Genomic DNA, 15,839 nt, shown 5'->3' with positions numbered 1-15,839 from the left:
ACATATATGTATGTACACATACGTATGTACACATATGTATGTACACATACGTACATGTAGATATATGTATGTATGTATATATATGTATGTAGATATATGTACATGTATATATATGTATGTATATATATGTACATGTAGATGTATGTACATGTAGATATATGTACATGTATATATATGTATGTATATATATGTACATGTAGATGTATGTACATGTAGATATATGTACATGTAGATATATGCACATGTATATGTATGTATGTATATATATGTACATGTATATATATGTACATGTATATATATGTATATGTATGTATATATATGTATATGCATGTATATGTGTATGTGTATATATATATATATGTATATATGTATGTGTGTGTGTGTATATGTGTGTGTGTGTGTGCGCTATGTATATATGTCAGTATGTATGTGTTGTAATGCTATGGTCATCGATTCAATTCCAATAGCTAGGTTTTTTTTTCTCTATCAGTTTTTCTATGATTGATACTCTCTCCTTTTCTCAAAATGTTAGATCACCAATCTATTATGCCATGGTAACAGCTAATAAGTGGGAACAAAGGCACGCCTGGAAGGGTCCTCACATATGCCCCAACTTAAATCCCAGCATCCTCTACAGGCTAAGGGTCTAAATCCATTCAAATTCAATTACAAACACCATGATTGGCTCATAGCTAGGGCCCAAAGGAGCCCATGTTGTAGTGTCTCCTAGTTCACATGAGTTGTGGGTCGGGTCTACTCTAATACCATTTGTAACCAAGGATCTCACTCAAAAGAGCTAGTCAAAAGTTGTTATTTAGGTTTCTTAACCCTATGGATGTACCTAAGATCTCCCCAACTAAGGTGGGACCAAATGCACACCCACAAGGGTCTGTGCATACTTCCCCATTTAAAACTATAGCTTCCTCACTAGGCTAAGAGTCCAAATCCAATAAAATTCAATCACAAACACTACAATTAACTCATGATCAGTCCCAAAAGACCCTATGCTACAACACCCCCCATCACATGGGCTAAAGACGAAGTCCACTCTGATACCATTTGTAACAACCAAGGACTTCACTCTGAACGACTAGTCAGAATGTGTTATGTGGATTACTTAGCCATGTATAAGTGTATAGGTACCCAAAGATCTCCCCAACACAACTGATATGGGACTGTATACACACCCCTACATGGGTCCTCACTCCCCCACTTTAAACCTTGACATTCTCACTGGGTTGAATCCAGTTAAATCCATGCATAGACACCCTGTTTGGCTTGTGGTTAGCCTAAAAAAGCCTGTGCTTTGGTGTCCTCCAGTCCATACGAGCCGTGTATTAGGCCCGCTTACGAGCCGTGTATTAAGTCCGCTCTAATATCATTTGTAATAATCCAAAACCTCACCTAAAAAGGCTAGTCAAAAACTGCCATTTAGATACTTTGGTCATATATAAGTACCCAAGATCTTTCCAACACACAACCAATGTGAACCTAAACACACACCTGTGAGGGTCTAAACATGGTACCAAGCCAAGAGGCTTCCAACACTCTCTATTTGCTTTCACATTTCTTCACAAGATAAAAGGCTGGACTTTATCAATGGCAACATAGCAGTAGAGGAATGGATCAAGGTATACCTTTTTTACAATGACTGTTACATATTTTAACAATCAAATTTCATACATTTGGTGCTCATACATTGTCAGGGTGTAATGCCATGCAATATTGCCTTAAACTGGCTACTGCATGGTAATCAATACAAAAATGTAGATTTTTTGTTTTTAAATATCATTTGTTAGTTTCGATTATTTTTTTTATGCAACATAATATCCAAGAGCCTTAGAAGTTTAGAATAGTTTCAACAAAGAAGAAAAACTAAACTATTAACTCATGCCCATATGCCGGTAAAACCAGTTTTTGCACACAGCATGCCATGTACTAACATAGCACAGCAAACAGCATGTAATAGGCCAATGTAGAACCAGCATGTGACACTTGAATGCTTGGCAGAAACTAAACTAACAAGCATGCACCAAAACCCTTTACTCTGCAAGTGATATTGCTGATAATCAGTTGATCAAGTGTTAAAGAATACACTTGTTATTTAGTTAACTCAAGGACGCAATAAGAATCACACTGCACAACTAATCCTGTGACCAAAATATCTAGCAAATGTTAACCAATCTAGCATTTTCTAAGCAGAAATCGAACAGACATAGTTAAACACAGATGACATTTTTCAGCTAGAAACATTTAATCAATGTAAATGACATCCATCTACTAGGCTAAAATGATTGCAAACTTCAAAAATGTAACAGTTAACCAGACTTATTGCTCACAAAGATTAGTAACAACAACCACCACCACCTTGCAGAAAATCCATATCCAAAGTCAAAAGGCCACAGAATATTCAGTAGCTTATTGACACAGATCAAGGAAGATCAGCATAATAATAAAATCATCATATTGTTTACATCTTTTGACCACATTCGAGTAGTGAAGACGAGAAATCAGCCTTAATATCAGTTAACTTTGCATATTCTGTTGCACTACGTAGGGAAAGAAAATTAACTAGAATTGAGTGATGTAAAGTGCTTACATAAACAACAGTACATCAATGATTTGAGAAAGTCTGAACTCAAATTTGAGAAATAATATAAGCAACAAAGGGCAAGTTCCTGACAATCATTTGGGAGTTTTGTAAAAGGTCCATATTGTATTGTCCCTGCAATAACTGAAAATCCAAACAATTATTGTTAAATACCAAACAATCAAAAGAAAAAGGGTTTGGAAATGCTTTCATATATTGAGGCAGCAGGCGCAACAAATGAAGATAGAAAGGCAGTCAGCCTTTAAAAAAAAAAAAAAAAAGGTTTCATATAGGGTAAAAGGAGTTACTACATTCCTTATACTTACTTCTAGTACTATAGAATTCTCTCAGTGGCCATTGCAGATAGTCATACTCCAATGCAAGAGGGGAGTTTGGCAGAGAGGACTGGCCAGTTTTAAGTATAAGTTTTAAAACAACCTGCAAGCATTATTAATGAATATATTGAGAAAGGAAGAAAGTCGGAGTGCCAACTAAAGTTACCAAGTACATCCTCCAATTATGTCACTTTTGCATGCCAACTAAACCAAGTTTAAATATACTGCACATGATTTTAAAATAGAATCAAGTAAGATGCAATACTTCAGTCCTTGACAATAACACAATTTATCAACAGTTCTAGTAAAGGTATCATCATCACCATGCTGATTTCATCTAGTCATATATACCACAAAGCAAAAAATATAACACATAAAATGATAAGCTATGACTAAGTCAAAAAAGGCAAAATAATATTCAGAGGGATACCTTTGACAAAGAGGGGTGTTTGTCCCCTAATTGCAATAGAATCTTAGGAAGCTCTTGTACCCATGCAATCTGATGGCTTAATAAGTCTGGGTAGCTGAATGAAAATGACAGCAGACTTTGATTTTCCATCTTGCAATGGGAGAAAACGAGTGAGGACATCAAATACAATGAGTACAATCTTATTTACATGCAACATGTCATCTGTTGTGCAAGAAATTTAGGTAAAGAAGGCCAACCAAATTTATTAGAACTCAAATTATATTTTTCAATGTGAAAAATATGGTAGAGTTGTCCCAATAAACATTTTGAAGAATTTATAAATATTGATCCTTACAGGAAATAGCATTTCTTCTAATGCAGACAAGTATGCCAAAATCAGCTTGCTATCCACCTTGCAATTTTTAAATGCACCAGTAAAACCCTGCAACAAGATTTACAAGTCCAAATTATTATGCATTATTCTCTGCAGATAAGTCATATGATAGTGAAACATGGCATATAACCTAGAAATTTAGCAGCAGATGACATGTTGAAGTAATTAAGCTCTCAGGACTAACAAAGGCAGTCTCCTGCAAAAAGTAAACTAAGTTGGACTTTCACAGTGTCCTCTAATTTCAAATAAATAGCATGGGACAATTTTCCCCCCACAAGAAACCAAATTAATAGGTTACATTACATATATTGGTAAGGTAAATGCTGTTATTTCATGAAATGCAGACAAACCTCTAGAAGACGAGTTTTCCAACTGCCCATAACTTGCGATACAAGTCCTGGTATGTATGGCAACACTGAGCCTAAATGCTTTTCCACGTGAACCTTTTTACGTAGCACATGGGTCCCAGCCTGCTATAGACATTTCTATTAATATCTTTTGCCAGAAAACTTACTGAAACATCTGCAAACTTTGTATCCACAGTAGAAGCACAAATTTCTCTTTAAATAGTCAAAAAAAAATGATATTAATCAAATAGAGTATCCAGATACATAGCCCTCAAATTTATCAACGAAGTGGTGTTTGCAGGAGATACAAGCACGTGCATAAGTCATTATCAGATACTTATGGTTCAAATCAAAATTTAAAAAAGCCTGAGGACATTAAGTTCTAAATCAAGTACATCAACAGTGATATTTCCATTGCTCCAACTTCAATGGAATTACGTTAGCAAGTTATCTGTTTCTCTAAATTTGACATCCTGAAATTTTTGACAATGATAGCCAATGAAGATCAAGTGAACAAATCCTGTTGCAAGTTGAAAGGGTTTTCTTCTCATACTTTCTCACTAACAATGGAGATTGTTAAGCTTTTCAGAGGCCTTTGGAATAAAATTGTCAGCATAGTAAGATTCAAGTAGCAGGTGAAAATGGACTAGAAGGAGCTGAAGCATTCCAAATTATAAATTATATGAGGGAAATTTTATTTATTTCCTGGCCTCTCTCACTAGAGGGAGAAACTTTTCCTCTTCTAACATCATCATTTCTTATAGAGGAGACAAGTAATCTTTACTATAAGTTCGGAAGAGCAAATCAGTCTTATAATCTGAAGGAAAAAGATAACGAGGTAAGCAGATCACATCACAAGTTGGTGAATACAAAAAGAAAGAAACAGTAGAACTTTGAAGAAAAGAATAAGGAACCAAGCTTCATTCCAAGATATGAAAGAGGAAAAGATTGAAGGAAGTTAAGCTCATGGCTATGGAGAATAATTGCAGCTTTAGTTCAAGCTAGCTTGGGCTTAGCTTACAAGAATCTTCTTAAAAGGTGCTTCTCTTTTTATCAACTTTGGGATTTCCATACTGCCAGTCTCACACCAAGAGTACACAATATATATGTTGAAGGAGGATTTGGCTTTTTTTTTTTTTTTTTTTGTGTTCCTCTGCTTGAAAGGTAAAAGGGAACATTTTGTACTTTTCATTCTTAGTGTGGTAAGAAAAGAGGGGGAAAATATAATGAAATGTATAATAAGTGCCTTCGCCATAAAATGTTAGAAGTACTAATGAAACTGTCTTGGTTTTGGAAGAAAAATGTAAAGGGCCAAGAAGAAATGCAAAGAACTAAATAGGAATTGGTAACAAATATCCTCGAATTGAAAAACTGGATGAGGAAAGTTACTACACATTCATAATTGATATTTATAGCCAATGAAACAATTATAAATTCAATCAAATTTTCAATCAGCAGACATGCAGCGTGATAAAATAAGCACTAGAAACAGCAAGAATACATAATGGTAACAGTCAGCAACATAAGAAATTCCATAAATGGACAACTGAAGACATGCTCTAAACAGGATAGCATTAACTGAGCTCATAACCTGCCCAAGTAGAACATTTTCAATGAATTCAAGAAATTTCTCAGTTGCAAGGGTGCCATCATTAATCCATTCACTCAGGTGCAAAAATATTTCAGTGATAGTAACATTCAAGGTGAAGTATCTGTCATCTTCCTGCAAATAATAACAGAGAAGGAAGTCAAAACCAAGTGGCAAAAAAACGGTTCATTTTTAGAAAAGGTAACAGGTATACATTATGTTCACGTAGGGAATTTTGCAAATCATTTGCATGGTTGGAGTTCATTCTAAAATCCAAGGAGGCCTTGCCAATAAAAAAATCACGTTGCAATCATTGATGCATCAATGCAAACAAGCATGCATGAATTCTTGCCCAAGTAAGGGCACAAATATATAGCAATAAATGTGCGTATGAGGCTCCTTCAACATTCCCTAGTGAACAATTTGAGTAGATGTTCCACACCCTTATGTTCTAATCATGTGGACTATAAATTCACATATATTACATACTTTCCCACCGTAATCTAAGACAAATGATTTGTAAATAGTAACAACCTAGATTTGAGGCAAGCATTAGCTTCGTTAATAAAACCTGGCTTTACACTCAACAACTTGATGCATGGAGGATGGACGGCAAAGTAAATTTAAGTTTTAGCCATTTGAGATTATCAAGACTGTGATAGACAGTGTGGATCATCAACAGTGATGTCTTGCCATTCATTTTGGCACAAGGGAAAAACTGCATTAACCATTGCCAAGAGCAAGGAAAAAAGGAGTGTTAATCATAGTTCAGTACTTCTAGATTTTTCAAAAGAAGGAAAAAGATTTTTGTTATTATAGCTTACTTAGTTACAGCTAAGATTGGAATGGTTATGTATGAAGAAATTTAAGTCATTTTTCCATTTAATTTTCCGTGTTCTCTATTATTTAAATTTCCAAAGGCACCTACATACCTTCTCCCTATCTTTTCATATCCAACACCTAGACAAAATTAAATATGTTTCTCCTTAATAGACTAATCAGCCAACTAATTTAACTTTCCTTAACCAATCTGTACTTCTTAAACAAATGTTAGCAAAAATTGGATGTTTAAATACAATACATTATGGTAAAACATTACAGCAAGTAAAAAAGAGTGTTATTTCATTGGAATGAAGTGCAATACCATCAGATGGTGCAGCCTGTGAACGACTTAGACAATAATGACTTAACAGACTAATGAGAAGAAGACAATACAGTTACTACTTAAGACTAATGAGAAGAAGACAATACAGTTACTATTTAAGCATTAGAAAAATGAGATAATGATCATAAGCTATTCAAGAAGCAAAAGAGCAGACCTTTTCAGCGGATTGATGCATCTGGACAATTGGAAATATTTCCCATAATTTCTTTAAGTATACAAACATGGAACTTCTCATCATATCAGGCCCATCAGATAGTGATGGAGGAAAAAGTCCAGCACTCACACAAGGCTTCTTTATCTTCTGAACAACAATTTTGACAGCCAGATTTATACATTGAAGTGTGCACAACATACAATCAAATGACTGGGCATCGATACCAGGCATCACACGAATCAATGTTGCGGATTCTTGGAAACAATTGATGAGAATTGGCACGAGATCTACCAGTTTCTCGTCAATAGAAGAAATTCCTGCAAAACAGCAAAAAGTAATAATACCACCACAAAACTTTATGGAGATATAATAAAATAAAAGCAGAAAGAATTATGCAAAACATGTGTTATGCCTGTTATAGTTATAGGTTGACATGGTAGACCTGTAGTGCTGTATTGTGCCAAGACCTTAGCACAGACTAGCACAAATAGATACCTGTCTTGCAGATAAGCATCCTATATGCTTGGTTAAGCTACTTTAATCACAAAGATAGACAAATTTTGACTTCTATACGCTGATGTTTTAGATAAAAATAATGTCTTAAAAAAATAACATAATTTTAGCTATGATACATAATATTAAGTGTGATATAATGACCTAGCATCACAAATCACCCTAAAAATGTAAATACAAATGCATCTTAAAACATCTGCATGCACATTTCTTAAAAATGCTAGTGCACATGCATGCATCCATGCATGAACACATCGCCAATTGTTAAAGTCTTATTTATCATGTGCATTAAATAGTTTCAAGTTATTTACTAAATGAACTAGCATTAGAAAACTATGTTTATATGCTAACACAAGCAACCTGGAATTGTGCATTACAAAGTTATAAATCACAAAGAGATACAAACAAACTACTTAAAGATCATGAACAATGGCATCCCAGTCAAAGCATGTGTCAACATTACAAATGGACTATATTTACATAAAACAAAAGGATTTTACAGAACATCCCAAAGTTAATAGATAAAAAAATAAAAATATGAATGCCCCAAGTAAACAAAAATAAATAACATGGATGCACAAGAATATATCAGTACCTGCATCATCCTTGCATATCTCAGGTTCAAAAGTGTGCAAACGTTTCTTTTCAACAACATTTCGGTTCTATGAACAATAAAGAAAGCAAGTGTTATTAAAAAATATAACATAGAAATGAAAGACATATCTTTTTACAATCAGAAATAAGAAAATTTTCTAGCTTACACTAGTGGGCAGATAGGAGAAAAGCTACTAAATCAATAGAAGAGAGAGAGAGAGAGAGAGCGGAAAATCTATTTCCTATGTAGAAAGCCAATAAGAAAATAGAAGTTTGTGCTTCACTTTCAACCAAAGATTTGAGGTACAAAGAGAAAAATTGCAAGCCAGAAAATAGATAACATGTACATATCTACGTCTATATCTTCATATCCACATGCACATACGACTGTATATATATACAAATGACTGGTGGAACATACATAACACTTCATAGAAGTGAAAGCAAAATAGTCTAGTCTAACCAACATTAGACATATGCCTTGCTACATCACTGATATTTCATGTTGCCACTAGTACCATTTTATGTGTCTGTTTTTGCATGTTTCAGAATTAATTGAATCCATAACATGACATATCTCTCACTTCTTCAGGCTAGGTCTCAGTTACCTATTCTCTCTAAGGATTAAGAATATCGTAAAAGTGGGCCTCCACAGATACTCCATAGATATGCTAACTGTCCCTCCTCAGTCAGGCCTTCCTCGATCTTCACTGCATATAACCAAAACATCTCAGTTCATCTGATAAGACATGGTCCTTTACAAATTTAAGCCATAGTCCACGTCTAACTCTATTTTTTCAAGTTTTAGAGCATATCCACCTCAATATCCTCATATTTAGTCAAGTTGTTCTTTATCCATTCATCTTTTTACTGCCTCCTACTTATCCACAAAATATAGCAAGCATGTTTATTGTCTTATACCAAGTCATTCTAGCGTGCACCATTGCAAGAACCCAATTGGCACCACTATTCTTTGTCTTAACTTGTAGCTACTATTACAAATTTCTTTCGTCTATCACCCTATTCTCTTGTACAAGAGATTAAGGTATCAAAGGAGCACTTTACGGTACTTCATTATTTGGGACATAGATTTAGTTTTCAGTTGAGCTCCATCAATTCAAATACTCTATCATGGTATGATTGATTTCATAAGATCATAGCTAGTACACCCCCTATACCAACTGTCGGTTCCAAGAGAAGTGTTGTACCAACACTCACGAAGCGTGCACTGATCACTATCAATATGGGTGCCCAACCGGTACTTAAATTCATGATTGATTTCTTGTCCTTTTGTCTTAGTATGTTTTCCTCTATAACTCCAAATTACTCATTAATAAATCATCATCTATTACTATATCAACATATAATATTTTGCTTGGATCTATGTTCTAAACATGTTCAAGATATAAAATGGTATAGGCTTAAGGTTGATCTTCACCCATAAACTCATAATAGGTAAGACCTGCTCACTTCACACAAGTCATGCATCTACTAAATGACCCCAAGGAAGCACTATGGAAACTCTTTCTTAATGCCAATTGGATTGTCTCACATGGTGATTATATGAGCACTCTTCTTCTCTTAAAACATTTCTCACAATTAATGAACGAAAACTGCTTCCACAGTTACACCCTCTGGTATGAAACCAAATTGGCTTTTTGCTAATCTGCTACTTATCTTGATATTTGTTATACCACACTCTTAAAGTCCAATTCCTTGATCACATTTGCAATTCCAACCATTTCTTTTATCATATTTCTCAAGTCAGCAAGCCTATTTTTTATAAGATCTCATAAACACGATTTTTTACTATTGCAACTTAATTTCTCGATTATTTTTCACACACTCCAAAGGGATAATACTAGTTACTCCAATTATCTTCACCACACATTCTATAAGTCCTCTACATTGTTTGCACACTAACCCACATGATTTGCCATACCAGACCTAACAGTATGGGTAACATCGCATTGATAGAGAACTGATACTTGGGACAGGAGGTGTATCGAGTGTCAGTACCACGAACTAACCCATATCAATACTTTACTTGCATGGTACCAATACAGGTACCGAAACCAATATTGCAATCCATACTATGATATGCTTGTATCTCCCATGGATCTTAGTTTGCTACCCTCAATCTATCTCCGAGTTCAATAATATAATGAAAAAATTTCCCATCTATTCTCTATCCAGGCATCCTTCCCCAAGAACACATCTGCCTCAACTATAATGCATGTAACGTGATGACATCTATAATCTTGCTTTCATTCATCTTGACCAATTTGTTTATATCTCATCCTCATACCTAAACTACCACAGTAAATTGTCTACTTTGTCATGTTAGTTTTGCATATTGTTTTAACCTCCTGTAAGTTCAACTTCATTTCTACCATCAACTTTCATTTGAGAGTATTATTATCATGAGTCTGTCTGGTCACCTCCATAGCTGATTCCCAAATCATTCGGCATTGTTCACCAACGTGACAACTACTAGTGCATTTAGGATCCACTCTACTCCAGCCCTTGAAATTTGTTTACCTTTTCCCTTTTAATTCCATCAACTATTGCCGGAATGTCTTTTGATTCTCATACAATGTTTTACATTCATGTTATGCACATAAACAACCACAAGCCTAAGCTGGGTGGTGAAAGCTCCTGCCATGATAACTTTAGCTTTTTCGGTGCCTTCTTTTTCCTTCTGTTGGAAAATAAGTTTGAGATGACTATGTCACACTTTTCATGAACTAATACACAAGATTATGCAAACTAATTATTCAGAAAAAAGAATGAGAACAACATTATAAATCATCAAAAGGAATTATGTACAAATTTTCAACTGAATAAACTCCTGGTGTTACTTGACACCTAAATCATGAGGATTCTCATCACAGTATAACACCAAAAAAACCACTTTTATCTTTTGTAAAGGCATGCGAAGACATGAACATCAAGTCTAAACAATTCATATGACACTAAAAAGCATGCTACGTACATTATAGCATCAAGAAGTGAATCCCTTTAAAGTGGAATATTGGTATACAATAGCTACAATCAAATGCTTCTAATGGAAGATATATAAACCATAGGATGCATCAAATCCCATCAAATGCAAATGAAAGAACATGAAAAGCGGAGGTCAAGATTTTAAAGAACATTAATTTAACATCCAGTTGTCGATATTCACACAACAAAACAAAGTTTAAGAACCAGATTATATACAAGAAACAATACCGCCGAAAAAAATTCTTATATAATCAAATTCTTGCGGTAAACCTGAACCAATAAAAATTCAGCATGTGTCACATACTGGTTCATGTAACCTATCCTCCTTTTCATTCTTGCTAGCCAACAAAGAAAGGCACTGAACAAGCCCACCAAGAGCATTCTTAAGTTTGTTCTTGTCTTGCAAATAGATTTGGTTGTTTCTTAGAACATCTATATAATAGTCAAGAACCTGTCAAATGAAGAAAAAATATAAATATGTTGTGAGTAGGAAACCAAAGACAGGTGAATAAATTACAATAAGATAATTTGGCACTAAATTACAATAAACCACTGTTTCACTAAAGCCCCAAAATAAGAAGAAAATATAAGCAAGAAGATATCAGGAGAAACAACTAGGACACACTTAACTGATTTATTATTTAGCAACAGCGACACATTTAAAAAATAAAAAAGTTCATCATGCATAATCAATATGGAAACAATACAACCAAGTGCCAGTATTGATATAGGCTGGCAACATGGTTAAAAAACTTTGGTAGCTGAAACTGCGGAAGTACTAAGCACTAAAAGCATTATTGACTAATGTAAAAAACTAAAATTAACAAGATCTGCACCATTCTAGTTATTGGTCCATATCATCTATGGAACTGATCCAATATGCTACATAAGTTTTAGAGGAAGTGCTCGCAGAACAGATATACCAGATATTCAACGGACAACAACAAAATGGTTATATGAAGCACATCCAGTTCTGGAAGCATTGAGGCACAAATCAAAGATCTAGATGCCTGATGAAGGACTATATGCAAAACATTAAGCAAAGACTCCCATGAACTAATGTTTAAAAAGCACAGCATCAGATTTGCTGCACCAAGTTCATGATTAACTTATAAGATCAAGTTCTAATGCCATAATTCTGAAGAAATATAGATTTGTCATGATCTCATTAAAACTGTGATGAACATGACCAACATAATAAATTCCTAGAATGACAAAAAATTAATACATACAAATATCATGAATCACATTCAGTCACAGCGGTGGTTCATATACTAACAGAACATACTTACTTTAGAATTTATACTGACCTTTTCAGCATACAACATGAAGGAGGATGGATAGTTCAGAACAAGAAGCTCAAAAAACTTGAAAGCCATCAGTCGAATATCAACTGCCATATAAGTCATTGCATTGAAGATATATGCCATTAATAAAGATATCACCGCCCCAGTTATGTCCTGCAAGGGAGGAAAGTTGATGCCTGATACTTGATGGGGAAAAAAAAAGAGAGAAACAAAATTTATTTGCATGTTAAAAAAGAAAGCTTACAACTTTGGTAATAATGTGAGGGAAAATTATGAAAAAACTTATAGTCAAGCTAAGTACTAGTTAGCCTCAGTCAAGTGCCATTGAGGAAGTAGATGGGTGGCACTTCAACATGTAATTGTTATCCAAAAATATAAGTTGACTAATGACATCTTAAACATATCAAACTGCAGCATGAAGGGCACATCCTCCTAAATACCTCTTTCAAAGAAGGAAAGATCACAGTCTTTAAGAGCTGATACAAGGTTTCACGAACCCCCTTGTCATTGTCACAAATCCGTTCACGCAGCTTCTCTATGATGGAAAGTTTGTGGAGTCTAAGCTCTGATGGATGTTTTAGGACAAGATCCTTGATACCAGTTAAAGCAGCTTCATCAAACCAAAAGAAACGTTTTGGATTAGCTACTTGGTCATGTAGCAAAGAAGTTATACAATGAAGTAAATTAATTAGCGTCAAAATTAAAATTACCTTTTCTTTCTGTTAAAAGGAGAGAGAAAAAAAAAAGATATCTTAAAGCAACAAATCCATGTGTAAAAGGGAGGGAAAAAAAGAATTTTTTAATCTCAAACCGAAAGGAATTTATCTATACCAAGAGAAATCAATTCTACTTAAAGAAAATCAAAGAAAGGGGATGAAAGAATATACCTTTCCGAATCTTCGCATTGTGATGGGACGTTTGCTGAAGGAGCTCTCTTAACGTCAACCCCTTCTTGTTCACGGCCAAGCCAACTCTCTCCGATGCCACGCTTTGCTCCGGAAGAACAATCGCTGTTCACCGACAACCAACCCCCGCAATAACTAAACTCCTCTCGTTTAAAGCCGTTACGAATCAATTGCTCATTGAATTTTAAACGCAAGAACGGCGCGTACCTTTGGATTTGATTTGGGTATTGGTGGCATTCCTCGGCGGGGGCAGCTTCCGGCCTATCTTGTTCTTTATTTTCTGGCAAGAAATGGAGAGAAAAAAAATATCAAGATATAGCGAGGAAAAGAGATTATTGGAGGAGAGGGAAAACTTTTTACTTTGAAATCTACTCCCCGTTTTGGCTTCTTGGGAGCTGCTTTTGATCGCACCATGGCAATTCTATCCAAGAAAAACAGATAAAAAAGGAAAAATTGATCCTTGTTATCCTATAAAAGAGGAACTGTTTCAAAACAAAAACGATCGAATATGAGAAGAGAAGAAAAGAATGGAATTCTAACGCATTGGATTCCGCATGAGACTAACAAAGAAGTGAAAAGGTGGTTTTGGGCGAATAATACCTCTGAGAGGAGGAGGGAGATCAAGGAATCAAGAAGAACGAAAGGAAGCGCTTCAGGAGGGTTTAGGGTTTTTGAGACGTTAACAAAGGATGTTGTGGAAGATACCCAGCTCGGAACGCCCACGCTTCTTGCTTCCGTCTTCAAGTCCATCTGAATAAATCACCCACCACAGTCCATCCAATGATCGACGGCAGGTGATTGAAGAGATGATGGGACCCATTGTCCAAAACGTCTGGTGGCTTTCGATGCCGTCCACTCAACTTGGAGATGCGCGTAAATGAATCTGGAACCGCAAAACGGACCACGCATGCGAGTCCGCAAGAGGAAATGCTTGCTTGCTTGCAAACCGTGCTCGCATTACGTAAGGCGGTTGCGGCGTTGCGGAAACAAAATACCCACCACGGTCCATCCAATGATCGACGGCAGGTGATTATAGAGATGATGGGACCCACCGTCGAAAACGTCTAGTGGCTTCCGATGCCGTCCATTCAACTTGGCGATGCGCGTTGATGAATCTGGCACCGCAAAGCGGATCACGCATACGTCTCCAGGCCGCAAGTCCGCGAGCAGAGATGCCTGCTAGCAAACAGGGTGTGCAACAGAATCAGCCGAACTGCAAATCCAATTCAAACCCACTTTTTTTATTCAATTTATATCAATTTTTTCGAATTTAATTTAATTTTCATTTAAAAAAATATAAAATTAAAAAAATTTGATCCAACTCAACCAGATTTTATCATTGTTATATTCTCCTACAATTTTAAGTTGCCCATGATGATTTTGTTCCATTATTTCAACGCAGAGGATATTTGTGAGCAAGAAATATCATTAAAAAACGAGACTATAAAGTCTACAAGATCATTCCTGATTCAATATTTTGGAGATTAAAATTCGTCTGCAATGCATTTGAGTTATATTTTTTGCATAAAAAATAATTTTTTTTCTCATAATATCAATAATTAGATCACATCCTGCAAAGCTCTCAAAATATTATAAATATTTTTTTTCATCTGCATGTACAAATCTCGTAGTGGCTATCGCGATGCATATCGTGAAAAAAATTGAATCCCGAATCTGTTTGCTTCTTTTGAGAAAGAAGTGTCTCGTGCACTTAGCAAAAAAAGTAAAAAATAAAAAAATAAGGAGAGCTCCTAATTTAGGGAAAAAAAAAAAAAAAGAGAAAAAAAAGGGTCCCGGCACACTAGAAAGGTCTTATACACAAGGTTTAACTTTAACGGGGGTTTTCGTCGTTCTTTCTGGCGCTGCGGCCGGGACAAGATCAAATTTGATGGAAAGGTCTTATGTATAATTTCTATCTTTGATGGGGGATTATCTGTAATAATACTCTTCTACGTTCCCAGAAGTCCCGGCACCCAAATCGCCGGAAGCAAGTTCCTAGGCAACTCAAGAAACTTGTGAAAAACGATACCATGGAACATGAGGGAGTTGTGCAATAGCTTGTTCTCAAAAGGCACCTCGTTCTTCGCCCTTTTTTCCTCGCGGTCCCTTCCGATTACTCTGTCCATCACCAGCGAGCTCGCAAATTTCATAAACCATTCTGCACCCGCCACCGTAGAAGGAAGGGGGGAGAGAGAGAGAGAGAGACATGGGGGGAAGCGAAGGCTCTAGAGTCCTTCTTCTCTCATCCAAAGGTCTCGGTCTCGGTCTCGGTCTCGGTGACCAAAAATGAGCCTGCTGTGGGGTTGGGTGGCGTCTGGCCGATTACGGATCGCCGGCGGTTTTGGTGGAGGTGGATCGGCACTTTGGCCACACGATCAAGTAACTAATCCCTCTCTTGCCCTCTCTTCATTCTCCATTTGTTTGCCTCTATCTGTTTGTGCTTTTGAGGTTTAATCTATGGTTGTTTAGGAAAAATGAAGATCGAATTTTCGTTTTCCTATTTTTATTTGGGCGCTAATGTGCATTGATGAT

General features: G+C 35.8%; 1 protein-coding gene across 3 annotated transcripts in view; it reads right to left on the bottom strand.

The window, feature by feature from the left end:
- The window catches only part of LOC105049896 (uncharacterized), a 28,741-nt gene extending 14,695 nt beyond the window's left edge, over window positions 1-14,046 (bottom strand). For 2 of the 3 annotated variants that reach the window (XM_019852047.2, XM_010929681.2), the window contains exons 1-15: window positions 13,908-14,046; window positions 13,668-13,728; window positions 13,515-13,587; window positions 13,290-13,412; window positions 12,843-13,012; window positions 12,406-12,555; window positions 11,400-11,546; window positions 8,091-8,157; window positions 6,983-7,299; window positions 5,667-5,798; window positions 4,079-4,198; window positions 3,690-3,776; window positions 3,356-3,484; window positions 2,917-3,028; window positions 2,600-2,734 (exon numbers count right to left, since the gene is read on the bottom strand). In XM_019852047.2, coding sequence (XP_019707606.1) covers window positions 2,600-2,734; window positions 2,917-3,028; window positions 3,356-3,484; window positions 3,690-3,776; window positions 4,079-4,198; window positions 5,667-5,798; window positions 6,983-7,299; window positions 8,091-8,157; window positions 11,400-11,546; window positions 12,406-12,555; window positions 12,843-13,012; window positions 13,290-13,412; window positions 13,515-13,587; window positions 13,668-13,721 — 1,816 coding nt within the window. In that variant the 5' untranslated portion in view covers window positions 13,722-13,728; window positions 13,908-14,046. Of the gene's footprint in view, window positions 1-2,599; window positions 2,735-2,916; window positions 3,029-3,355; window positions 3,485-3,689; window positions 3,777-4,078; window positions 4,199-5,666; window positions 5,799-6,982; window positions 7,300-8,090; window positions 8,158-11,399; window positions 11,547-12,405; window positions 12,556-12,842; window positions 13,013-13,289; window positions 13,413-13,514; window positions 13,588-13,667; window positions 13,790-13,907 lie in introns of all 3 variants that reach the window. The other variant, XM_019852048.2, reaches the window with a different exon arrangement.
- Window positions 14,047-15,839: the final 1,793 nt, after the last annotated feature.

The sequence above is a fragment of the Elaeis guineensis genome, chromosome 8 (genome assembly GCF_000442705.2).
Source record: "Elaeis guineensis isolate ETL-2024a chromosome 8, EG11, whole genome shotgun sequence".
In the NCBI taxonomy this organism is placed as follows: Eukaryota; Viridiplantae; Streptophyta; class Magnoliopsida; order Arecales; family Arecaceae; genus Elaeis; species Elaeis guineensis.
The sequence above is the reverse complement of the archived record's forward strand: the minus strand, read 5'-3'. Positions and strand labels throughout refer to the sequence as shown.